General features: G+C 40.2%; 2 protein-coding genes across 6 annotated transcripts in view; both read left to right on the top strand.

The window, feature by feature from the left end:
* Positions 1 to 17,557, top strand: part of herc2 (HECT and RLD domain containing E3 ubiquitin protein ligase 2) — a 143,699-nt gene extending 126,142 nt beyond the window's left edge. For all 5 annotated transcript variants that reach the window (XM_062975356.1, XM_062975352.1, XM_062975353.1 and 2 more), the window contains exons 87-93: positions 1,171 to 1,312; positions 10,303 to 10,497; positions 10,585 to 10,697; positions 12,758 to 12,948; positions 13,905 to 14,010; positions 15,599 to 15,811; positions 16,527 to 17,557. In XM_062975356.1, coding sequence (XP_062831426.1) covers positions 1,171 to 1,312; positions 10,303 to 10,497; positions 10,585 to 10,697; positions 12,758 to 12,948; positions 13,905 to 14,010; positions 15,599 to 15,811; positions 16,527 to 16,799 — 1,233 coding nt within the window. In that variant the 3' untranslated portion in view covers positions 16,800 to 17,557. The remainder of the gene's footprint in view (positions 1 to 1,170; positions 1,313 to 10,302; positions 10,498 to 10,584; positions 10,698 to 12,757; positions 12,949 to 13,904; positions 14,011 to 15,598; positions 15,812 to 16,526) is intronic.
* A 143-nt stretch (positions 17,558 to 17,700) lies between these two features.
* Positions 17,701 to 27,319, top strand: part of oca2 (OCA2 melanosomal transmembrane protein) — a 279,317-nt gene continuing 269,698 nt past the window's right edge. The window contains exon 1 of the mRNA XM_008107105.3: positions 17,701 to 26,488. The gene's annotated coding sequence lies outside the window, so the exon portion shown is untranslated. The remainder of the gene's footprint in view (positions 26,489 to 27,319) is intronic.

Here is a 27,319-nt window from a genome sequence, read left to right on the forward strand (position 1 = left end):
CAGGAAGTAACTTTTAGGCATCACATGTGGTCACATTGGTGAAGGAAGTGGTTATTATAAAAGCTTTCATTGACGTGGAAGAGTGTAATGCCATGCCTTGGGCAAGATAGGGTGTTCTAAGATTCCCCCCCCCCAAAGGCTATATATAAAATACTACTTTATTATATGGAGTAAAATTTGCAGCTTTAAAACTGATTATACAGTGGATATTTCAAAATTTCTCTTTGAAGGGGAGGCTACTATGCCTGCTTGCCTTAGTGGCATGGAATTGGGTAAAGGGTTTGAATTTATGATACAAATATGATGTGTTCTGAAACTATAATGAAGGGCAGAATAATATTTACCATAATACACTATGTATGTGTATGGTCTGCCAGTGTTTATATTGTAAGACTTGCTGTGGCAATCAGAACATCAAGTACCATAGATCTGGAGAAAAACATGAATATTTAAGAAGCTTCCTAATATACTGACAGATAAATTATGTTGGTTTGTCACTACTGTAGTGAGTATTCAGTATTGTTTCCTCTGATTAGAAATGACATTCGTGGATCTCAGGCAGGACTGTTTTCTTGATTTGCATGCCTCTGACATCTTAAACATAATTTTAGGATTGTTGCTCCATCCTGTCACTACAGTAGAGTCTCACTTATCCAACATAAACGGGCCGGCAGCATGTTGGATAAGTGAATATGTTGGATAATAAGGAGGCATTAAGGAAAAGCCTATTAAACATCAAATTAGGTTATGATTTTACAAATGAAGCACCAAAACATCATGTTAGACAACAAATTTGGCAGAAAAGGTAGTTCAATACGCAGTAATGCTATGTAGTAATTACTGTATTTATGAATTTAGCACCAAAATATCATGATATATTGAAAACATTGACTACAAAAATGTGTTGGATAATCCAGAACGTTGGATAAGCGAGTGTTGGATAAGTGGGACTCTACTGTATTTGCATTTAGCATCATTCCCTCCATGTAGGTTTGTATAGTCTGCATACACCTTCAAATATTCCTGTTGAAATTAATTGCTACACTCACACGTTTGAGTGCCTGATTCTGCATGCTAAACATATTCCAGTTTTACCCATTATGTTTTAAGTTTAACAGCCTGCTAGATTTGACATTGTAAGACATTTTTTTTTTTATCATTCACTGTCAGGTAAAGCGTTCCAGAAGCAAAGGAGGATTGGCCGGTCCAGATGGCACAAAATCTGTTTTTGGACAAATGTGTGCAAAAATGTGCTCATTCAGCCCAGATAGTCTTCTCCTGCCCCATCGTGTCTGGAAAGTCAAATTTGTTGGTAAGATTCTTGTTTTGACATGGCGAGTTATTTTAGCTTTCTTTTTGATTTTGTGTGCTGCAATTTACAACTCAAATAAACATGAATGGAGCCTTCTAATCCAGTTATACTAGATATAGTGGGTTGATTTCTATTTTGGTTTTGTGGTAATGAAAAAGCTGAATTGAATTTGAGATTAAATCCAGAGTATTTTCAGCTGGCAATGCCATCCATTGATGGGTTAGCTCCTGTTGCCACCCAACCTAGACAGGATATTGCATTATTTTGAATTTCTGTTGATCCTGACCTCCTCTTGTTTAAGTTCTTCTTGCCTCAACTCATCATATATTAATCTCTTTTGCTTTTTCTGAGTTTTTATATAAATATTTATCTTTTCATCTCTCTCCATCCTCAATCCAATCCAATACTATTACTATAAAAAAATCCTTGATCTTTCATTTATTCATGTTACTTTTCTTCCCTGCTAGTTTCCTCTTCTCTTTCTATTCTTATTTATTTATTATTTTATTTACTGTATTTATACCCTGCCCTTCTCACCCTGAAGGGGACTCAGAGCGGCCCCTTCATGCCTCTTTCTCAAACACACCCTGGGAGTGGGAAAAGCGTAGTCCGCTAAACCAAGCTCTGCTTCAGGAAGCTCTCCTGCCCCAAGACATGCCCATTTAATCCAGGATATGTATGTGATCTTATCTGCCTCCCCCAAAACCTGCAAAGGCATGCAGACAGTAGCATCCCCCAAGGCAATGGCTGCCTCCTCCAGAGCTGCCTATTCTAACAAAGATGTTGAATCAGTTTGTAATGAAAAGAATCCTCCTTGTGCGCTTGACTGAGCAACAGCTGAGGTGTTGGAACCATTTTCCATTCAACAGTAATTAAAAACAGGATTTAGCCTCTGACTATAAAAGAGGAGATAGTACCCAACCCCAACAAGGATATTTCCCCTCCTACTCCTCCAATCCTTGCTAGAGCAGCCATGGTCCCAGTTATTTCCACAGTGCCTCTCAAGCCCTGAGAATGCACACACATGCTGCAACTTCTTGCAATAGCCTTTTTGAAGCCCAACCTAGCATTGGTGCCCTGAATATTTCCAAAACCTAGCACCTTGAGACCACAGAAAATGTATATTTTCCAGTACCTTAATGGCCGCCTTGTAAAATCAACTTCCTCCCAAGAAGCCCACTTTCTCTTATCCTGGGTAGAGAACCTTCTTTCAATCTCAGCCCAACACATTCAGGGAACCTTGAGAAGGGGGGTGGATTTCCTCAGCCTTCATACTCTGGATCCTGGGGAATGTAGTCTAGACCTTTACATTTTCAACCAACTGCAAGCACACTCCTTCAGGTAACAACAACAACAACAACAACAACAACTTTATTCTTGTATCCCGCCTCCACCTCCCCGAAGGAACTCAGGGCAGCTTACACAGGGACTAGCCCTAAAAAACAACAACATAGTATTACATACAACAGTAATTAAAACAGTAATTTAAAACAATATAACAAAGGTATAAACAACATAACAGATGCTTTAAAAGCCTGAGCATCAATTGCTATATACAGAAGAGAGTAACTAGTGCAAGAGCTCCAAAAGATCCATACGTAAAATCAGGGCAAATAGGGAAAGAACAAGGGAACAGTTCCATTAAAATGCTAAAACATATAGAGTGAGGAACAGTGATAAAGTGCTGTACATATTTGTAAACAGATTGCATGTCTGATGGGCTTATTCACTCAAACACGCACTGGAACATCTACATTTTCAATTCCCAGCGGAAGATGGGCAATGATGGAGTCAACCTAATCTCCCTGGGGAAAGAGTTCCAGAGCCAGGGGACCACCACCGAGAAGACCCTCTCCCTCGTCCCCACCAGCCGTGCTTGGGACAGAGGTGGGAGCGAGAGAAGGGTCTTCCCGGAAGATCTTAGGTCCTGCGCAGGTTCATAGGGGAGAAAGCGATTGCAGAGATAGGCAGGTCCTGAACCATTTAAGGCTTTATAGGTAATAACCTGCACTTTGAATTGGGCCTGGAAACTTATCAGTAGTCAATGGAGCTGCTTGGAACAGGAGGGTTGACTGCTCTCTGTAGCTTGCTCCCATTATTAATCTGGGTGCTGATCTTTGTACCAGCTGTAGTTTCTGAACCATCTTCAAAGGCAGCCCATGTAGAGTGCATTGCATTAATCCAACCTGGAAGTAACTAAGTCATGGACCACCATGGCCAAGTCAGACTTCACGAGGTACGGTCGCAGCTGGCGCAAAGCTTTAACTGTGCAAAGGCCCTCCCAGCCACCGCCGACACCTGAGCATCAAGCATCAGCACTGAGACCAGGAGGACCCCCCAAGCTGCAGACCTGTGCCTTAATGGGAAGTGTGACCCTGTCGAGCACAGGTTGCCACTCTATGCCCTGATCAGCCACACGACTGACCTGGAGGATCTCTGTCTTATCAGGATTAAGTTTCAGCTTGTTCACCCTTGCCCAGTCCATCACAGCGGCCAGGCATCGATCAAGGATCCGAGGGGCTTCCTTGGAATTTGGTGGGAAAGAGTAGTAGAGTTGAGTGTCATCTGCATAAAGATGGCACCCAACTCCAAAACTCCGGATGACCTCGCCCAGCGGTTTCATGTAAATGTTAAAAAGCATGGGAAACAAAATGGAACCTTGCGGGACCCCTCAGGTCAATGGCCAGGGGTCCGAGCAGGAGTCTCCCAGCTTCACCAACTGGGAATGGTCCTCCAGGAAAGAGCGGAGCCATTGCAAAGCAACGCCCCCAGTACCCATTCCCGAGAGCCTCCCCAGAAGGATACCATGGTCAATGGTATCAAAAGCCACTGAGATGTCCAAGAGAACTAATAGAGTCACATCCCCCCTATCAAGCTCTCTGTGGAGGTCATCCACCAAGGCGACCAAAGCCGTCTCGGTACCGTGATCGGGCCTGAATCCAGACTGTGACGGATCTAGATAATCAGTCCCTATCACGAACCCCTGGAGCTGCGAACCAACCACCCGCTCCAGAACCTTGCCCAAAAAAGGAAGGTTTGAAATTGGCCGGTAGTTGTTAAGTACCAACAGATCGAGGGATGCCTTTTTCAGGATTGGTTTAATCAATGCCTGTTTTAAGGTAGATGGAAAAAGTCCCTGATGCAGTGAGGCATTTATTATCCTCAAAAACCAATTTACCAGCCTCCCATTGGCAAGTTTTATTAGCCAAGATGGGCAAGGATCTGAAGTGCATGTGGTCTCCCTCCAAGGATCCCCTCAACGTCATCAGAGCGAACAGTCTGAAACGAATCCATTAACACTGGACAAGCAGGTGCCTTGATTACCTCCGTAGATACTGCATTAAGGCTGGTGTCTAAACTGGAGCTTTCTTTATCATAGTCCTGAGGTGTTTCCACGTCAAAATGCAGGTTTGAAGAAGAGCCCAAAAGGCTCAGGGGCTTCTCCTGTTTCTTCACCGACGGGAGAAGCGAATAGAAGCCTGCTGGTTTGGGTAATTAGCTGTTAATTAATTTGTTGTGGGATAAAGGCCCGCCTATTCATTGAAGCTTTAGCTTAATAAAAATGTTTGAGTTGCATTCAGGAGATGTATTTCCCAAGTCTTACAAAAACTAAGGGGGTTTCACCCTTATTTTGAGCCTTGAAGGCTCTTGGTTTAATTAATCCTAAGTTTCTATAATAAGATCAGTGGTGTTAATGGAATTAAAAAATAGTAATTGTGGCAGGGGCTGTGGTTAAGATGATTGTTGTATTTGGGTAAAATCATTTAAATTTCATTTGGATTGTGTTTGGGGATAATGTGAGGGTAGTTGTGTAGGTTAGTCATAGATAAAAAATAGGCTTAGTAGGGAGGAAATGGCTATTATAATGGTTAGTGAATTGAAGTTTTGTAAAATTAGTTCTTCTATAACGAGTCATATTGGTACAAATCCAGTTAGTGGGGGTAGACTTCCTAGTGATAGGAGTGAGAGTATTATAATAATAGTAAGTGTTGGTGATAGCGTTCAAGTGGTTGCTGTATTTTGAATTGTTTTGGATTTGGAAATAGTGAGAGAGAAAAATATTGAAGTCATTATGGTTAGGTAAATTAATAGGTTTATTATTAGAATATTTGTTATAATTGAAGAAATTGTAAACTCCCTCCTCTCCCTGGAGATAGAAATGGCAGGGGCAGGGTCTAAGGAGGCTAGTCATCTCTTTGATTCTGACGAGCCAAGGAAAGTACTGCTGAGGAGGGATGCTGATAGGGAAAATTCATGTGCCAGTTGAAAAAAGAAATTATGTTGGGGGGGGAGCTATTCGGGGATGACGACAACAAATTGGAAGGATTTTTTTCTTGCAAGAGGGTTAAGGCCTGTGCTGGGACATCGGAATCCAAGATTGTAATCCGGGAAACCAACTTGAAAGCATCTGGATAAGAATCAAGGGAACCGGGACTCAAAAAGATCTTGTCGTGGGTGTCTACTACAGACCTCCGAGTCAGGATGAAGGACTTGATGAAGCCTTCTGTCAACAGCTGACCAAACAGGCACAAAGAAGAGATATAGTAGTCATGGGCGATTTCAATTATCCCGATATCTGCTGGAAAACAAACTCGGCCAAGAGTACAAAGTCCAACAAATTCCTCACTTGCCTTGCAGGTGATGTTATGGTCCAGAAGGTAGAAGAGGCAACAAGGGGATTGGCTACTCTTGATCTAATCTTAACAAATGTGGAAGACCTGATCAATACAGTAGAAGTCGTCGGATCCTTAGGGGCAAGTGACCATGTGCTCCTGCAGGTTGCAATACAAAGGAAGGCTGAAACTAAGACAAGTCACACACGCATTCTGGACTTTAAGAGAGCTGACTTCCAAAAAATGAAGGAATTACTGAGCGGCATTCCATGGACGCCAATATTAAAAGACAAGGGAGTTAAGGATAGATGGGAGTTTTTCAAAAGTGAAATACTCAAGGCACAAATGCAAACAGTGCCAACAAAGAAGAAAAATAAGACAAGTGCAAAGAAGCCAGAATGGATGTCCAAAGAACTTCTAACTGAGCTAAGACTCAAAAGTGACATGCACAAGAAGTGAAAAAGGGGAGAAATCACCAAAGAAGAATTCAAACGCATAGCCAACTCCTGTAGGGAAAAGGTTCGCAAGGCTAAAGCGCAAAATGAGCTCAGGCTTGCCAGGGACATAAAAAACAACAAAAAAGGCTTTTTTGCTTACATTAGTAGAAAAAGGAAGAACAAGGAGGTGATAGGGCCACTGTGAGGAAAAGATGGGGTGATGGTGACAAGGGACGGGGAAAAGGCAGAACTACTTAATGCCTTCTTTGCCTTGGTCTTCTCACAAAAAGAAAGCCATCTCCAACCTCAGCAACATGAAATGGACGAAGGATTGGGGGAAATCCAACCCCAAATAGGGAAACAAGTTGTCTAGGAACACCTGGCCTCTCTAAACGAATTCAAGTCCCCAGGGCCAGATCAGCTACATCCAAGAGTATTGAAGGAACTAGCAGAAGTTATTTCAGAACCACTGGCAATTATCTTCGAGAGTTCTTGGAGAACGGGAGAAGTCCCAGAAGATTGGAGGAGGGCGAATGTGGTCCCTATCTTCAAGAAGGGGAAAAAAGAACAACCCAAACAATTACCATCCGGTTAGCCTCACTTCGATACCAGGCAAGATTCTGGAAAAGATAATTAAGGAAGTGGTCTGCGAACACTTAGAAACAAATGCGGTCATTGCTAATAGTCAACACGGATTTACCAAAAACAAGTCATGCCAGACTAATCTGATCTCTTTTTTCGATAGAGTTACAAGTTGGGTCGATACAGGGAATGCTGTGGATGTAGCGTACCTGGATTTCAGTAAGGCCTTCGACAAAGTCCCCCACGACCTTCTGGCAAACAAACTAGTAAAATGTGGGCTAGACAAAACTACGGTTAGATGGATCTGTAATTGGCTAAGCGAACGAACCCAAAGGTTGCTCACCAATGCGTTGTCTTCATCATGGAAAAAAGTGACAAATGGAGTGCCGCAGGGCTCCGTCCTGGGCCCGGTTCTGTTCAACATCTTTATTAACGACTTAGATGAAGGGTTAGAAGGCATGATCATCAAGTTTGCAGACAACACCAAACCGAGAGGGATAGCTAACACTCCAAAAGACAGGAGCAGAATTCAAAACGACCTTGACAGACTGGAGAGATGGGCCGAAACTAACAAAATGAAGTTCAACAGGGACAAATGCAAGATACTTCGGCAGAAAAAATGGAATGCAAAGATACAGAATGGGGGACGCCTGGCTTGACAGCAGTGTGTGCAAAAAAGACCTTGGAGTTCTCGTGGACAACAAGTTAAACATGAGCCAACAATGTGATGCGGCAGCTAAAAAAGCCAACGGGATTCTGGCCTGCATAAATAGGGGTATAGCGTCTAGATCCAGGGAAGTCATGCTCCCCCTCTATTCTGCCTTGGTCAGACCACACCTGGAATACTGTGTCCAATTTTGGGCACCGCAGTTGAAGGGAGATGTTGACAAGCTGGAAAGCGTCCAGAGGAGGGCGACTAAAATGATTAAGGGTCTGGAGAACAAGCCCTATGAGGAGCAGCTTAAAGAGCTGGGCATCTTTAGCCTGCAAAAGAGAAGGCTGAGAGGAGACATGATAGCCATGTACAAATATGTGGGGGGAAGTCATAGGGAGGAGGGAGCAAGCTTGTTTCCTGCTGCCCTGCAGACTAGGACACGGAACAATGGCTTCAAACTACAGGAAAGGAGATTCCACCTGAACATCAGGAAGAACTTTCTCACTGTGAGAGCTGTTCGACAGTGGAACTCTCTCCCCCGGGCTGTGGTGGAGGCTCCTTCTTTGGACGCTTTTAAGCAAAGGCTGGATGGCCATATGTGCTTTGAATGCGATTTCCTGCTTCTTAGCAGGGGGTTGGACTGGATGGCCCATGAGGTCTCTTCCAACTCTACTGTTCTAGTAAAGACACTATTCAATTGCTGGGGAGTCCCGAGCATAGACCTATTTGCTTACCAGAAAATTCGAAATGCCCTCTGTACTGTGCTCGCCAACCCGCAAATCTGAAAAAAGGATGTCTGGGGTATGCGTTTCTTCAACTGTGGAGTGGAAGAGTTTTGTATCTTTTTCCACCAATTCCCCTTATCACAAAGGAGATTTCCAAAATACAGAGGGACAGAGCAAATTGCATTCTAATTATTCCTTGGTGACCTCAACAGCCATAGTTTGTGAGCATCTTACAAATGTCCATTCGTCTATTGAACCGTCCAAACTTGCTATCAACTCAGAGAGGTATGGTTTGGCATCCGGACACACATCAACTCAAGATGACAGCGTGGCGAATTCGATAAACGCAATAACTCCATCATTATCTGCTTCAGTGCAAAAGATATCGGCAGCACATAGGACTCCCACAATGTGATCATATACATATAAATAGGCGTGTTTTAAGTCATTCACACAGCTTAAAGGAGTTCAACCAGAATCAGCCTCATCTGCTATAATACTGGAATTTTTGGGCTTGCTTGTAGATGCAGGACTATCACTCTCATCTCTGAAATGTTATCTTGCAGTGATATCTTGGTATAGAAGGAAAGCTGGTTTACCATCATGCTTTGCTGACCCATTAATTACTCTATTTCTTCGTGGTTTTAAAAACCTAAGACCATCAATCACGCCTATAGTACCATGTTGGAGCTTGGAGTTGGTACTCTCGTCTTTAACGAAGCCTCCATTCGAACCACTTGCCTCAACTGAATTAGTTTATCTTTCTTGGAAAACAGCGTTTTTAGTAGCAATCACTTCTGCCAGATGGGCACGTGAGTTGTGCGCCCTTCGATCAGATGCTCCCTATATTCCATTTCATAAAGATAAAGTGGTATTACGCACTGATGTTGCTTTCCTCCCAAAGGTAGCGTCTATGTTTCATACTTCCCAGGAAATAGTCCTCCCAGCATTTTTCAAAAACCCATCAACAGCATTAGAGAAAACACTACACATTCTAGATGTACGATTTTATATTGATAGAACAGCTGGATTTCGTAAATCTTCAAGATTGTTTTTGAAATATCGTGAGGATACTAAAGGTACACCTGTATCCACACAGCGGTTATCGGCTTGGATTGTAGCTACGATTCGGCATGCATACAAGTTAGCAAACTGAGAGTTACCAGGACATGTTAAAGGCCACTCCACAAAATCTATGTCCACCTCCATGGCTTTCATGAAGAGTGTGCCCTTGGATGCTGTTTGCCATGCAGCTGCTTGGTCCATGCCGTCGACTTTCATCAGGCACTACAAGGTCGATGCAGTGTCTCGAAAGGATGCTGCGTTCGGGAAAGCAGTACTGTTTTCTACGGTGACATGACTCCCACGAGCCAAGGTTAGTAGCTCGCTAATCTACCATATGTTCGGATTTCATAGTTGACCACGAAGGAGGAGAAGAAGGTTGCTTACCAGTAACCGTGTTTCTCTGAGTGGTCACCTGTGAAATTCGCACATCCCCGCCCATCCTCCCCACTACTGTCATGCCTCTTACCTTGCTACTATCGCAGCAGGGAACTGAGGCGGCAGCCCCTCAGACTGGCTATATATAGGTCAAGGAGGAGAGTGGGCGGGCTTCCGCCAGGAGAGCTCTGGAAGATTCTGTGAACTGTCAGCATAGGCTGAGGGATACCATATGTGCGAATTTCACAGGTGACCACTCTGAGAAACACGGTTACAGGTAAGCAACCTTCTTCTTCTGTAGCCTGTTGTGTGCTTATGGGTAGGTCTAATGCAATCTTAATGACCAATAAATAGTTTGAATTATGTGGCCTTTTGTTCTCGTTGTGTTATGTATTAGTGGCAAACATAAGTACATTTAACAACTGTTCATTCACACTACATTTATTATTTATTTTACCAACATGTTGCAGGTAGCTTTTACATGACTCAGCTATTAACGCTGATGTTCCCACAAAAATATTGTTTTCCTTTCTCGTAGGTGAATCTGTGGATGACTGTGGTGGAGGATACAGTGAATCAATAGCAGAAATGTGTGAGGAGCTTCAGAATGGGCTGACACCTCTTCTGATTGTCACTCCCAATGGAAGGGATGAATCCGGAGCCAACAGGGACTGCTTTCTGCTAAACCCTGCAGCAAAGTCATTGTTGCACATGAATATGTTTCGCTTCCTGGGTAACTTTCACTTAACCACATTGCTTTAATTTGCAAAGATTTCATTGTATAGTATATGCAAACCCATGATCTCTCTCTTTTTCCTAGGGGTTTTGCTGGGGATTGCTATTCGGACTGGGAGCCCTTTAAGCCTCAATCTGGCAGAACCTGTATGGAAACAGTTGGCAGGAATGAACTTAACGATTGCTGATCTCAGTGAGGCAAGCACAAACTTATGTTCATCCAAGTCATTTTAGTGAATTTAAGAACTTGCTTGATTATGACTACTACCAAAAGACTATACTTATTTAAAGAAATACACTCTGAAAGCCGCTAATTAAGGTGTTGCTCTCTACTTGTTATAAAGAAAAGGAGAAAAGGCAAGATGTATGCATCTTTAAAATATTTAAAAAGAGGAATCCTTTTTAGTGCATAAAAACACAGGTCTTCTAGGAAGTAAATTGAGATATGGATGACAGTGGTTTCCAGCCTATTTTGCAGGGCCTCAGCTCTTCCTCTACTCCTGTGTAGAAGAAAATAACCAAAAAGCAGTCAATGGCTGCCTCTGGGGTTTCAATTCTTTCTCAAAATATGGTGTATCCACCCATATTTTGGGTGGAGGGGCTTCAGCTGGGTGGGACCTGCAGCAGGACTAGGGTATGTGGAATTACTGTAGTTCTTGAACTCCAGAAGTTTTCTTGCATATTCCCCACATTGCTAGTTGTAGACCACATTTGACAATGTGGCTTGTCCTTAATCCGTAATTTAAAATAAGGTCATTCTGGGGTGTGGGTGGGTTATTTGAATTTTTGCCCTGCCACAGAACTCTGGAGGATCAGGACCTAGTCAGAGTTTAAACAATTTCAGGTGATTCTTTCATTGGTGGCTTTCCAGTTAAGGAAGTTGCTAGATTGTGGAGATCTCAGGATATGGCTTATTAGACTATGAGTGTCTTGTGTTGCCCCTTCTTCCCTTTTTTTTTATTACCGGTTTTATACTTCAATAACATTTTGCTAAATGGTTTTTGTTTGGCATTCTTACACACAAACCCTCAGTGCTTCAAAACAGATGTCTATTAGAGTAGGGCCCGGTATTCGTTTCATGCATTTCATTCGTGCTTTTGTACCGTACCGTTCATTGGTATTGCACGGTACGGCAGACCCCTCTCCACACAGATGAAGCAGTAAAACAAAAGTGAAAGCAGCACAAACCCATTTGCTTTGCTGCTGTTCATTCCACATGGCGCTCCCTGAGTGGCCCTGGGAGCTCATTGCGGGCATGTCTGCCAGCCGTGCTTGTTGCCTCTTGCCTGCCTCAGTGCCTGCCTTGCAGCCTGCTTATTCTTTAATCTCAGGACTCCTCTGCATATTGAGAGGGAGACATCTCAGAATCAGTGGTACCTTAACCCCAGTCTTTAAGATAAATTCTCTGCATATTGAGAGGGAAACCTCTAAGAATCGGTGGTACCTTAAGCCCAATCTTTAAGCTCAATTCTCCTCTGCATATTGAGAGGGAGACCTCTCAGAATCAGTGGTACCTTAAGCCCAGTCTTTTAGCTCAGTTCTCCTGCATATTGAGAGGGAGACCTCTCAAAATGAGTGGTACCTTAAGCCCAGTCTTTAAGCTCAGTTCTCCTCTGCGTATTGAGAGGGAGACCTCTCAGAATCAGTGGTACCTAAGGCCCCGCCTTTTTACTTCAAGTCTCCTTCACAGATCAAGAGTAAAACATCTCAGAATCATTGGTATCTTAAGCCCTTAGGTTAGAGGGCGGGACCAATGGGGAAAGAGGAAATGTTTTTAAGGAGATTATATTTAAAGAAAGAAAAAATCCCTAAAATTCGGGGGATGACCCAAACCTTGTAGGAGTTGGAGGGTTAAAAATGGTAGATGTGCCCTCCATGTGTGGTGATTTTCACCCCACTAGCCCTAAAACTGAGCGTAAGGGAAGCCTGGGCAACCTGCCCATTGTCGCCAATGGGACAATGCATTTGTATATTTGGATGGTGAAACCAAAGAGCTCATTCGGATGGGCACTAGTTTTGGAAGCGGCAGATGAACATGGAAACGGGGCCATATAAATGGAACAAACAGAAACGGGTAGTGATTTCATATAAATGCGCAAGACTAATGTCCATATAGTTTTAGGAAGCAATATTCTACCTCCTACCATAAACATACATATATATTTACGTTCAGAACTCTTGTATAATCAATAAATTGCTTCCATGCCTTCCATTCTGGAAAACAACTATTCTGACTTGGGTTTTTCTTTATTTCAAAGGTTGATAAGGATTTTATTCCTGGACTTATGTATATCCGGGACAATGAGGCTACTTCTGAAGAATTTGAAGCCATGAGCCTGCCTTTTACAGTGCCAAATGCCAGTGGCCAAGATATTCAGCTTAGTTCCAAATATGCCCATATTACACTAGATAATCGAGCAGAATATGTGAGGCTGGCAATAAACTACAGGTTTGTGGAATATTAGTGTCCTGTTTACAGAGCCATCCTATTGACATTTAAAAAGCCTTTGCCTTTGTTTCAGCCCAAAAAAGTATTAGTTAATATGCTTCCTGTGATCTCTTTTTGTATCACAAAATTCTCTTGAGTATTAGGGTAAGAGACAAAGAAAAAATGAGGTGGAAGTGGGGTCATGAGTTAGGAGGTAGATGATCGCTGAGAACTAAAGTGTGACTTAATTTCCTGTCCTTGAACTGAATGTGTCCTTCCAGATGTAATTGGCATGCATCTTCCAATAGCCCTGTTCAGTGTGTTGTCGAAGGCTTTCATGGCCGGGATCACAGGGTTGTTGTATGTCTTTCGGGCTGTGTGGCCATGTTCCAGAAGTATTTTCTCCTGACGTTTCGCCCACATCTATGGCAGGCATCCTCAGAGGCTATGTGGCATGGATAAACTAGGCAAGGAAAGGAAAAAATATATATCTGTGGCGAGTCCAGGGTGTGGCAAGAGTCCTCTCCACAGATATATATTTTTTCCTTTCCTTGCCTAGTTTATCCATGCCACACAGCCTCTGAGGATGACTGCCATAGATGTGGGCGAAACGTCAGGAGAGAATACTTCTGGAACATGGCCACACAGCCCGAAAGACATACAACAGCCCTGTTCAGCATAGGCAATGGCGAGATATTATATTCTATATGAAAAATGTACTGTATTTGCTTTCAACTTTTCAAACTATTTAAAAGGGAGGGATTGCTCTATTATCTTTTTTCATTATTCCAGAGCCTTGAACATGTGTAAATAAATACTGTTGGGGTTATAGCGTAGTATATTTTGGTGGTTTTCTTCAGAATTCTTTAAAGTGCATTTTGAAGGAAAGAGAAAAGATTTCAGAATCTATCCTCTAGATCTGTTATCAATCATATCAGTGGTGTTCTTTTCACTGATAAATGGGTGTCTTTTGGCAGACTTCATGAATTTGATGAACAAGTTGCTGCAGTTCGAGAAGGGATGGCTCGCGTTGTTCCGGTTCCTCTTCTTTCACTTTTCACAGGATATGAACTGGAAACAATGGTGCGTAGGATGGAACTATTAATTCTATTGGTTACCTGAGAAAAAATCTGGTCATATATATTTTTATATGAACATGTGTTTGAAACTTTTATCTCTGCTTATTTTATAAGTTTATGCCTCATTAAGGTTGAGTTTACCCTGAGTTACATAATTGACCTACCTACAAGTGCTAAAACTGCTTTGTGCCTAACAATGCAAAATAAATTTGGGACTAAGCCACTCACTTGGTGACACTATTGGTTGCTGCTATAAAATAAAGCCTTGCAGAAGTATTACCCCCTCCCCTCCCCCATTTTCCACATTTTGTTTTATAATCTGGCATTGAAATGTATTAATTGGCAATGTTATCATTTGATCTACCCAAGATACTGTGGGCTCCTGGTATCTGCTGGAGTTTGGTTCCAGGGCTGCTGTGGATACCAAATCTGTATGTAATCTATTACATACAATGGCATAGTAAAATGATGTTCCTTATATAAAATGACAAACTTCTTTTTTTGGGTGGGAATATTTTCATGTTGAAGATATTGAATTTATAGATGCAAAATCCATGCATATAGCGGATCAATTGGCAAAGTATTATTTTTTGCAGCACAAAAGTTAAGTTAACCTAAATAAAATCAAGAGAAAATGTTTAGGAGGAAGCTGATATATTTGATGCCTTCTATAAAAAGCCTATTTTTAATCATTTTATTAAATTATTAAAAACCTAACTTGAAATTTTATAGTATTTTTCTGGAATCCAGATTTTTTTTGAAAACTATCTCCTTCCTTACCTTCCTCCTGTATGTCTGCATCTGAGAGAGTGAATGTCTTCCCATCAGGTGACTACTACTTCACCTCTTTTCTTCTATCTTTTTCCTTTGTCTGAAATGTTTTTGCCTTTTAGAATGGTTACTCTAATTGTTCAGTTCCTATCTGATGACCCCCACCTATACATTTCAGTTTATAGTGCTAGATATGATTTTTTTGGGGAATGGAGGGTGAGTAAGGAAGACTAATTTGGCCTATAAACAGTTGTTGCTCAATGTCATCAGCCAAGCTGGGGGCATTCTGCATCCTGAACGTTTAGAGAATGAGAATGATATAACTGGGATGTAGTGTGGACATTGATTACATTCATAATAAATGGCATACCTAAACTTCACAAAGAGCAGGTCATTATCCCCAAATCCTAAGGGATCTGCATCCTGGTTAACAAGAAAGAGTGGTAATTTGAAATAATTGGGATTTTTTATTTTTTTATTTTGGAGAAACTTTATTTGCACATGGGTACAAAATAAGATATCATGGAGATGGGACCCAAATCTAAGCAGAAAATTCATTTACACCTTGTAGATGATCATTTCATATGCAATATTTTTTTAACAATTTTGTGCATAAAATCAAGTACATCAAACCATTAGAAAACAAAGATGTCACTATCTCAGCCACTCAGGTGGATGATTTTGGAGTATTTCAGATTATGGAATTCTGTGTTAAGGAATGCTTAACTTACAGTTTTTTATTGTTAAATGGCTTAAATGTTATGAAAGTTAAAGATGGCCTGTGAAATTCTCCAGTGTCCTTTTTCTTTCTCCCTCCTCAGGTGTGTGGGAGTCCAGATATTCCTCTTCACCTTCTGAAATCTGTGGCTACATATAAAGGCATTGAACCCACAGCTTCCCTCATACAGTGGTTCTGGGAAGTCATGGAGTCCTTCTCCAACACGGAGCGTTCCCTTTTCCTGCGCTTTGTCTGGGGCAGGACCAGGCTTCCTAGAACAATCGCGGATTTCAGAGGCAGAGACTTTGTCATCCAGGTAAGAACTGAAGAGCCACAGGAGCTCATTACTACTGTGAATTAATTTCCAGTTTGTGAGACTACATGGTGTAATAATACTAGGCAGCCCACTGGGAAACCAATGTTCAGCACACACAGTGGAAGGCATAACCTTTTTATGTTTTTCTCTCTCTCTGTTGGCATCTCTGGAACTACTGTTGCCATGATTATAGTTTTCCTTTGTCCTTTTTTGTTACTATTTAATGGAGCTAGAATAATTTTGTAGTTTTTCCAGAATTATTGTGCAATGCATGACTTGTGACTGCAGTATTAAAGGACTTGCCTTGATCTTATGATTTTAGCAGTGAATAGGTGTCTTGTGCTTTCACAGGGAAACAGTAGTGTACTTTGAGTTGAAATAAAAATAAATATTATCTTTAAGGATTATTTCATGCTGTGCTAAATTCTTGAACCAGCCAGTAAAAAGACTGAGGCAATTTAAGGAAGAAAGCACTTATCATTGTAAAGGCACTCTTTAATGTGCATTATACGAGTACGTACAGCAACTGCAAATACAAATTCTAATGGAGTTGCTGCCTGTATTGGAGATGGAACATGATGAAGGCTGACATAACTGAATGTAAACCCCACTGAGGCTTCAATTTTGTTCAGCTTCTACATGAAAGCATATTATGTAAAAAATATATTTGCTGGTTCAATGCAGTGAAATGTTTGTTTCTTTTCTGCCTTGACAGGTCCTAGATAAATACAACCCTCCAGATCACTTCCTTCCTGAGTCGTACACATGCTTCTTTCTGCTGAAACTGCCCAGGTATTCGTGCAAACAGGTGCTAGAAGAGAAATTAAAGTATGCCATTCATTTCTGTAAGTCCATAGACACTGATGACTATGCTCGGATAGCACTGACTGGAGAGCCGACTGCAGACGACAGCAGCGATGACTCCGACAATGAAGATGCGGACTCTTTTGCTTCAGATTCCACACAGGATTATTTAACTGGCCACTGAAAGGGAACCGTCCCCTTGCTGGCTGTTGATGCTACAAGCACTGAGGCAACGCGCCATAATGTAGCATTGGAGCAGAGGGAGAACTGTGTAGTGAACCGGGCACAAAGGCATGTAACCAGAGAACTACTAATCATTACTCAACATGGGGAGCTTGTGTTCTTGTGGGAATAGGGATTGATAACTGAAGTAACTTTCTGTAGAGTTAAACGGGTGCCATAAATGGGCATTGAACATCTATTTTGATAGCTGAAGGTCCCCTTTTTTCCCTTTATGCTGCACTGCAGGTAGAAATTTGTGTTTACTCATGTGTTGTAAATGTTTATAAAAATATTGGTAGAGTGAAATTTAAACAACTGAAATCTTTTAAATTGTGGGTGCAATAGATTTTTTTTTCAAAATTAAGTGTTGTGTTCTTTGCATCTTCTTGATTGTATATTGGAACTACTGTGCAATGACTGAATAGTATTATAAATATTTCAATTAATTTTACTAGTTGTTTTGTTTATTAAAAATACTTTTTGGAACACTCAGTTATCAGTATTCCTTACATTCATCAATAGATAACTAAGCAACACCTCATTAAGCTTATTCCACCCCTCAGAGACTTTATTTGAACTTCTATATATATATAATGTATCTTGAATTGATATCTTTCTGTGAATGACAGAATTCTTAACATGGGAAATATACTGTACAGAACTGTGCCATGTATATGCAAAAATTATAATTTCCCTCTGAATAAAACATCTGTCAACAAACAGTTTAGTAGGGCTTTTTATGGTGAGAAATCTTCCAAAGAATTATGTACCTTTCCAATTTGGTTTTTCTTTTTTATAATTTTTTTATTAAATGAATTAATGGCATACAGAATATGAGAAAGATAATAAAATACACATAATACAGGTATGCCATTCCCCCAAATCCCCCCCCACTTCCCCCCACCCATGAACCCACATATGACTTTCGGCACCACCCAGTATGAAACTAATATCTCAAAAAATCTACCCTTATCCTACATTAATAAATTCCCCTTGCAACTACTTTGAAATATATTTTGTCTTTCTTTCTAAATGCCCAAATGCAAGCCTCCATTTCTTAACAAAGTCTTTATTGCTTCCTCCCCATATGCCATTTGATAGCTTGGCCATTTGGATATATTCTAATAATTTTTATCTCCAGTTCTTTAGCTCTTTTTCTCCTTTCCAAGATTATTCTATTATTCTCACTGCAACAAAACTGTATTGACATATTTCTACATCTTCTTTACAGGTATTTTCACCAATTAGCCCTAAGATGTACATTCTGGATCTTTCCTAATTGTTTTAATGATCATATTATTTGTTTCTTTAATTCCTTTTCCCCAAGATATTTGTACCAACTTATAGATCCACCAGACATGAAAAAGGTACCTTTCTGTACTTTAGGAGGTACCTTCCCAATTTCTAAAGAATTAAACAAATGCACTTTCAGAAGGCTTGGACCAATTCTGGATCACTCTTGGTTTAGCTTTCAAGTCAAATTTCCAAAACCTTTTTTGGGCGTTAGCTATGTGTAGGTAATTTTACCACTCTGGTTCTTTTTATTGCTGTGTTATCTAATATTTTTCTAAAATGGAATGGAAGACACTGCAAATTTGAGACATTTCCATTAATGTTTCTTCACTTATATGGTGTCTACTTTTAAGAACCTTTCCTCGTTGCCTTTAGTACTCTGATTAATAGGTTACTCAGGTTTATTTGTGTAAACAAGTGATATATGTCTTTTCTTAATTTATGTTTTTAGTCTGACACATTCCATTTATATGGCAAAATCACAGTCTCCTATCTTCTAATTGAGTGGTTTTCTGCCTTTGGCCCTCCAGATCTTTTGGATTTCCACTAACCATTGTCCCACGCTGGCTGGGACTTCTGGGGATTGAAGTCCAAAATATCTCAAGGATTTCATTGGAGAGCTACTGTTCAAATTGTAGTCAAAAAAAGGACTTGGCAATCCACGTGTTATTACTTGTCCCCCTCACTCAATGTTGAAGTCCCGAAAAATTTGGAAATAATAAAAGTTTTATGATCATCAATTAGTGGCTGTTTTAGACATTTACACAAATCTGTTGTGCCATATATGCAGTGAACTCTGCCTCTATTTTTAAATACCTATATATCCAGGGTCACATAAAAATGTTTTGGGCTGAAGGGGGTCGCAATTGGAAAGGTTTAAGAAGCCCCGTGTTAGATGTATTCCATAAAGAGTCTCCACCTTTCCAACTCTTCTTTTTGCATAGAATTAATGAGGATCTATTATTTTCAGTAGAAGGACATGTCAGTTGTGTTTGACAGAATCAGTGGAATGATGGGTATCAAGAATGCCATATTATGTTGTGCTCTTTCTAGCAGTGCCATTGTGTGAGTGCAAGGTTTGTTTACTGATATACATTTACAGACTTAGTACAAAGGCAGTGCCCAAGCAATGCAAACACTATCGGCCTAGTTTTATTGCACAACTGGTTATGCAAAGGGATCAAACATGTGCTATCTCTTAAGTTACCACTTGTGCAAAAAAGAAATAAATACAGCACAAGTAAGTAGGATTTTATCCTCTACTACGGGCATCCTCAGGAATTCTGGGAGCTGGAGGGCTGCAGTTTGAGGATGCCTGCTCTGCTAGATTTACATGGGAGTCATAGTCCCCTCAAGTATTAATTAGTTACTTAGTATACTTTTCTAATTAACACTGCAGGAGTTAAACATCTCCAGGTTCATCGATAAGTAAAATATGTTAGGTGATCTGAGAATGCAGTAAACTTTGCAGTATTGGGATTACAATATGTATGAATGATAAAAGGACGTTTTGGAAGAAATTGGCATGAATTCAGACAGCCTAGGAGAATTTATCAGCTGAGCTGTCACATCCGTGGTTGTAATACTTCTTATCTAATATTAACTCAAAGAAACACATTCTAGGGTCAATTAGGATTCAGCAGAGTTGGAAAATATAAAGGATCCCATGATTATTACAAAAGCAGTGTAGTATGTTAATCTAGAGAAAGTTATTTTTTTATTTTTAGAATGTACTTTATCATAAACTAAGCCAACTGCCTTATCATATCCCAAAAGGTTAATCCAAAATTTGGGTTCACTGACAAAGTTCTGCTCCAATAATTCTTGCCTTGTTCCCTCCTGGCAGATGATAATAGGCTTCCTAAAAACTGTGTTAATATTAAAACTTGCTAATTGGTGCCTATTTGACTTGTCTCTGTGTTGGATTATTTTTTCAAGAAATGTGTCCTGTTATTTCTGTAGTCATACGGTAAGATTTCTGTAAAAAAAATCTCAGATTATCATATTTTTGTTTCTTTTATTATTTTGATATTTGGCCAAGCAATATAAGACTTCTGTGTTCACTATAAGAGCAAATTCCTTTTGTGTTTTCATTGCATTAACTTTAAAAAGGTAACATATCCCAATACAATGCTTGTTCAGTTTCAAACTTGGAAAGAATCCTTTTGGAATTTAACATTTTGAACACTTTTGAAAAACCAAGTGGCACAGGAATTTAACCTTGATAGTAAGAGAAAAGAGGGAAAAATGAAAGTTTGAATCAGTGGTGCTCATTGGAATTAGAGGCAGTGTTGCTAAAGCATCACTTACTCATAATAGCATTTCGTTATTGGTTTAACCCAAAGATCCATGTAATCACTCTGACTGCAAGAGGGGCCAAATGGAAATTTCCAAAGCAGCAATGTGGGTATAGGACACTTTTCGTTTGTTCATGACAACTGATAATTGGAAATGTATGCCTTATAAACACAGAGAACAATTTTTAGATAAATATAACAAAGAATCCATAGTAAGTCTAGTTTCCATAGACTTTTGAGCGATGTAGTTGCTTTTGTCTATCTTGAATTGCCAGTCAATTTTTGGAATGACCTTTGACAGACAAAATCAGAAGCATTCCTCTCTTCGTTAAGAGCTTTAGTAAAATGACCAGTAGTAGCATTACTATTACAATGAATTGTATTGTTACATGCCTTCAAGTCTTTTGCAACTCATGATGACATTACCACAGGGTTTTCTTGGCAAGATTTGTTCAGGGAGGCGTTCCCTTTGTCCCCCTCTGAGTCTGAGAGAGTGTGACTTGCCAAAGGTCAACCAGTGGGTTTCCATGGCCAAGTGGGGGTTTGAACCATGGTCTCCAGAGTCCTAGTCCAACCCTTAAACCACGGTCATTTCTTTGGAAACATCTAAAAAATAAGATAATACAAGAGGAGGATATTGCTTGTTGTTTATTCATTCAGTCACTTCCGACTCTTCATGACCTCATGGACCAGCCCATGGCAGAGCTCCCTGTCGGCCATCGCCACCTCCAGCTCCTTCAAGGTCAAGCCAGTCACTTCAAAGATACCATCCATCCACCTTGCCCTTGGTCAGCTCCTCTTCCCTTTTCTTTCCATTTTCCCCAGCATCATTATCTTCTCCAAGCTTTCCTGTCTTCTCATGATCTGGCCAAAGTACTTCACCTTTGCCTCTAATATCCTTCCCTCCAGTGAGCAGTCGGGCATTATTTCCTGGAGTATGGACTGGTTTGATCTTGTGGTCCAAGGCACTCAGAATTTTCTTCCAACACCACAGTAAAAATGTGTCTGTCTTCTTTCGCTCAGCCCTTCTAACTAGGAGGAATACCATTGCTTTAACTATGCGGACTTTCGCTGCCAGTGTAATGTCTCTATTCTTCACTATTTTATTGAGATTGGTCAATGCTTTCCTCCAGTCTGTGTCTGCAGTAATCTTTGAGCCAGAAATATATAATCTGTCACTGCCTCTATGTTTTCTCCCTCTATTTGCCAGGATCTAAATAGAAATATCATGTGAGATACATATATATATTGGATAGAGGATATAAATGCTCTAAATGAATAATTACTAAGGCAATTAGGGTAAAAACAAAGTCACAAAAGTATAGGGAAGGTTTTGGGTATGCAGCTTAATGCTTCCGAGATTTTTTTTTTTTTGGATTATAGTTTCTAGGAATTCAATTAAAACTTCTTCCAGGAAATAATATTTCAATCTGTAGTCTCAGTTTGCATCTAGACCCCTCAACACACACACACAGACACACACACAGTATTTTAAACTGTGACAGCCACCCTATAAATATATCAATTAAAGCGTGACACATCTAAAAAATAAAATATATGAGACTTATGTTTACTTAAAACATTGCCTTCTTTACCCTTAAATAATCTATTCTGATTTGCAAAGGCTCTACAGTGCTTCCAGCAATTATATTTCTTGATCTTGCAATATCAGATCTTTTTTAAAAAAAAACTGGGTTATGTTGGGGATTGAACCCAAATGCTCCTGTGTGTAAACCTGGCTAGAGTTTTCTTGTTTCCTCCACTGATTTTTGCTGTTTGGGGTAAGCCTGTCTCATAAACAGTCCTTTGGATGAGGTTTTACATACATATTCATTTATGCAAACATCTTTATAATAATTGCCACTCCCTTGAGCTGCTGGAGGAATGCAAATATGACCGAGCCCTGGAGGAGCGTTCCCTCCTCATCTGCTTTATCCCTTCTGCTTCATTACTTAGAACTCAAAAGTCTGTCAGGAATGCAGGCAAAACATATTTTCCCTGCCCTTCACTCCCTGCACATGCTTGTCATAAGGTAGAATCTATAAAAATCCTTCAGACTGGCAGACCTTAAACCAGTTCACAGTTTGCTCTTTTTTCATATTCTCCAGCATTCCTGGCAGACTCCAGACACGCAAAAGTGAGCAGTAGCAATTCCCAAGCTCATGACTGACAAAACCATGCTAGTTGTGAAACAGTCTGTCTGTAGGGCCCATAGGTTCTCTTCTTTACCTAACCCAAGGGCATTTTTTGGTCTTAGGATAGTTATGGGACTGCTTGGATTTAGAAGAAAAGGGTAGTCTATTGTAAGAGGAGAGACATGTAGCCTTCCACAGTTCTCAGCAGCCCCAGCCAGCATCCCCAGTGGTTAATGGGAGTGGTTGCCACCATTAGACTAGGATTGAGGATCCCAGATTCAGTCCTCCATTTTGTAAACAATTGGTCCTGACACTATATTTCAGACTTCATGAGATTGTTGTGGGCAAGAGGCCCATGTGCACTGCCTAGAACTCCTTGGAGACAAAACAAGGTAAGTGTAGGAGATAAATGACAGGAAGACATGTTGAGAATGTTTTGAAATACAGCCATAGTTTGTCTTCCTGTTTTTTGTATTTTGTATGTAACGGCATCAGTTGCCACTTGTAAGCCGCCCTGAGTCCCCTCGGGTGAGAAGGGCAGGGTATAAATAATTGAAATAAATAAATAAATATGTACATAAGGACAAATACATGCTTTCAAAATGTTGATTCCAGAAGTGTGTGTGTATGTGTGTGTGTATGCGTGCATGCCTTCAAGTTGCCTCTCGGCTTATGACGATACCATGAATTTCATGGGGTGTTCTTAGGCAAGGAATACTCATGTGATTTTGTCAGTTCCTTCCTCTGAAATGTAGCCTTTGGTATTCATTGGTGGTCTCTGATCAGGGCTGGCCCTGCTTAGCTTCCAAGATCAGACAGGATCTATTGCCATTAGGAAGACTGTGGAAAATGTGTTTTCTCCTCTTTCCTATCCATGTTGTATTTGAAAGATGGTGTGTTTTCTTCTGAGGCTAAAATCATAGAGTTGAAAGAGACCTCAAGTGCCATCCAGTCGAACCCCCTTCTGCCATGCAGGAACAGCCAATCAAAGCATTCCTGCCCTTCCTTGGACACACATTCCAGCTTGTTAACATTGTTCTAGAATTGTAATTACAACTGGGCACAGTATTCCAGTTGAGGTTTGGCGAAAAGCAGAATAGAGTGGGACTATTACTTTCCTTGATCTAGGCACTATACTTGATGCATAGCTATACAGTAGAGTCTCACTTATCCAACATAAACGGGCCGGCAGAATGTTGGATAAGCGAATATGTTGGATAATAAGGAGGCATTAAGGAAAAGCCTATTAAACATCAAATTAGGTTATGATTTTATAAATTAAGTACCAAAACACCATGTTATACAACAAATTTGACAGAAAAAGTAGTTCAATATGCAGTAATGCTATGTAGTAATTACTGTATTTCCGAATTTAGCACCAAAATATCACGATGTATTGAAAACATTGACTACAAAAATGCGTTGTATAATCCAGAACGTTGGATAAGCGAGTGTTGGATAAGTGAGACTCTACTGTACTTCTATTGATGCAAAATACAAAAATACAGAGAGATAAAACCAATGGATACTTTAAATATATTTAAACTTAGACTATGATACTTTGCCCTGCACATGACAGACTCACTGGAGAGAACAGAGTCTCTTTTCTAGTTTTGCTTATCAGATGATCTCTATATTTGCATGTGGATGAGCACAAATTAGAAATTTGATTGCAAAGTACTATTAAGAGATTTGAGATGCCAGTTCTCAGATCCTGGCCCCTCTTCTCTGCTCCTCAAGGTGAAAGGGAGGAACCTAAGGTTGAAGTGCTGCCTTGAAACATGTCCCTTGTACTATCTCCACAGACCCACCTACTGTGACATTGCAAGGGATTGTGCCTGGATCTTATAGCTTCCAAATGTAATTCCAGAAGAATCCTTGGAAATACAACCTATCAGTGAGAAAAGACAGAGCATTTTGCATCGAGTCACTGTAATTCTTTTGCAGTCAGAATGTGTAGGTTTATAAGGTTTGAGCTCATTGAAGTTCATCTCATGCCAGCTACATGTGAGCATCTGTCTACATTGACACAAAAATTCATATGCATTTTCTGGACATTTTCAAATGTACAAATCTTTACCCACTGAGTGAAGTGCTTTCAACCCAGAATTGAATATGGCTTTCTTTCTACATTTTTTCCAGACGCATCGCTTTGTTATTTGTTTTCTTTCATAGAATGGATTGAATATTCGGTTACAAATTGTGTCTAGTTCAGGTTTTAGGGTGCAAACTGGACAAATCTGTAAACAAAACATTGCAACAAAGTTAATTTTATACCCCTACATTTCAGATAACAGAAAACAGGTTTAAGTTTGAGTATCCTTTTCCCCGTGATTTAGAGCTTGAAAAGTTACATTTTCAAACTACAACTTCCAGAATCCTCGAGCCACTGGCTACACTGGAAGTTTTAGCTTATTTATTTATTGTGTCAGAAGCGAAGCGAGGTTACAAACTGTAATGTATTTGAAAACAAAACAAAGTTAAATAAAACTTGGCATTATGCTAAATGTCCTTTGACCAGAAGCTGGCCACTTGGAGTGCCTCTGGTGTTGCTATAAGAAGGTCCTCCATTGTGCATGTGGCAGGGCTCAGGCTGCATTGTAGTAGGTGGTTTGTGGTTTGCTCTTCTCCACACTCACATGTTGTGGACTCCACTTTGTGGCCCCATTTCTTAAGGTTGGCTCTGCATCTCGTGGTGCCAGAGCAGTCTGTTCAGCACCTTCTAAGTTGCCCAGTCTTCTGTGTGCCCAGGAGGGAGTATCTCATCTGGCATCAGCCACTGATTGAGGTTCTGGGTTTTAGTCTGCCACTTTTGGACTCTTGCTTGCTGAGGTGTTCCTGCAAATATCTCTGTAGAATCTAGAAAACTATTTCATGATTTAAGGCGTTGGAATGCTGACTAATATCCAAATGGGATGGTCTGGATATGTCAATGCCTTGGTCTTTTCATTGCTGGCTACTACTTCCCGGCGGATGTCAGATGATGCAATGCTGGCTAAACAGTATAATTTCTCCAGTGGTGTGGGACATAGACATCATGTGATAATGTGGCATGTCTCATTAAGAGCCACATCCACTGTTTTAACATGGTGAGATGTATTCCACACTAAGCATGCATATTCAGCAGAAGAGTTGCAAAACACAAGGGCAGATGTCTTCACTGTGTCTGGTTGACAACATTAAGATTGTTTCGGGGCCAGGCTTCAAAATGTTTACTAACACTGCTATTACTCTAAACATACTAACGAAAAAATAACTTATCCTGTGATAGAGAAAGACATCTTTAAACCCTTGCCTGACTTAAACCTGAACCCAGGATTTAACAAGACTGACAGGTAGAAAGTGAACCCTCAAAACAGACAAAACATTATCTCAGTGGCTTCCCCTTTTTCTCATGTAGCTTGCTATTGTTGAGATCATTACTCAGAATTTAGTTGAAATTGATACTTTAAGGGCCCTTCCTGCACACTTTGACATGCTCTCCCAATTTACCATCCTGCCATGGAGTTAACCTCTGTCACATGTGTGTGGATTTTTTTCCCTGAGAGAATTAGCAGTGATCCATTTACTTTCCCCTCCCCTTTTTTTGCCCTTTCCAAGGACTGACGGAGGATTAAAAGGAGCTTTGTAAATGCAACGAATACTGCTAATGGCAGTCAAAACAAGCACCAGCTTCTAAGTTGGCATCACATGATAGCAGACCTAGAAATTCTTGTTTCATTTATCAAGGCATAGAATGCAATGGGCACTTGTAGATCCTTAGGATACAGAATCTGGTTCCTTTTATCCATTTAGATCTAGAAATGTTCAATTTTTGAAAGGTAGAAACTTCCACCTGTCTTAACTGAGGGAATTGGCTCATGACTTTATGATCTGTGCTTTTTTTGGAAGACTTAAAGAAGACAGCAAGAAGTCAGCAGGAACAGGTAAAACATCTTCCCGTTCTCTTCACCAGGCATATAAGACAATAAACCGTTGATATATTCTTTAAACTCTACAGCTGAGATTACTTAATTGCAAAGATTTTCTTCATGCAACACTTGCTGTAGTTGCCTTTTGATTGTGATTCTTTGAATATTTTTAAAAATCATTACATTACATTATTTTTGCTGCAGGAAATTAACTACTCCTTTTCTCCCATAGGCATTTCTACTTTTGGGAAAATAAAAAAGGTCATTGTTTCTTTGGCCATTTGATTGAGATAACTATGACAAAATACCTTACCAACTTGATATGAATTTATATGAAGGTAGCAATAAAGGCTCTTCCGGTAGAAATATTTGCTTTGATCCATCTATGTAGATTTGAATTGAATAATGAGGTTTTTATATGCATACAAGTTGAAAGATCAAGAATACCATTTGGATGCTTAATTATTGGCTGGGCATTATTTGCTGAATCAGAAATGTAAATCTATAATTATTATGGTTTTTTTGCTATCCCCATATCATTCTATCACACACTACATTTTTTGAAGTGTAACTACAGTTGGTTAAGAGCAATGAAGTTTGAAATATATATACCGTAGAGTCTCGCTTATCCAACCTTCGCTTAGCCAATGTTCTGTATTATCCAACGCAGTTTGCCTTTTAGTAGTCAGTGATTTTGTAGTCAATTTTTCAATACATTGCAAAGTTTTTTGGTGCTAAATTTGTAAATACAATAATTTGTAAATTTGTAAATACATAATGTTATCATGTACTGAACTGCTTTTTCTGTCCATTTGTTGTAAAACTTGATGTTTTTGGTGCTTAATT

The sequence above is a fragment of the Anolis carolinensis genome, chromosome 3, assembly GCF_035594765.1.
Source record: "Anolis carolinensis isolate JA03-04 chromosome 3, rAnoCar3.1.pri, whole genome shotgun sequence".
NCBI lineage: Eukaryota > Metazoa > Chordata > Lepidosauria > Squamata > Dactyloidae > Anolis > Anolis carolinensis.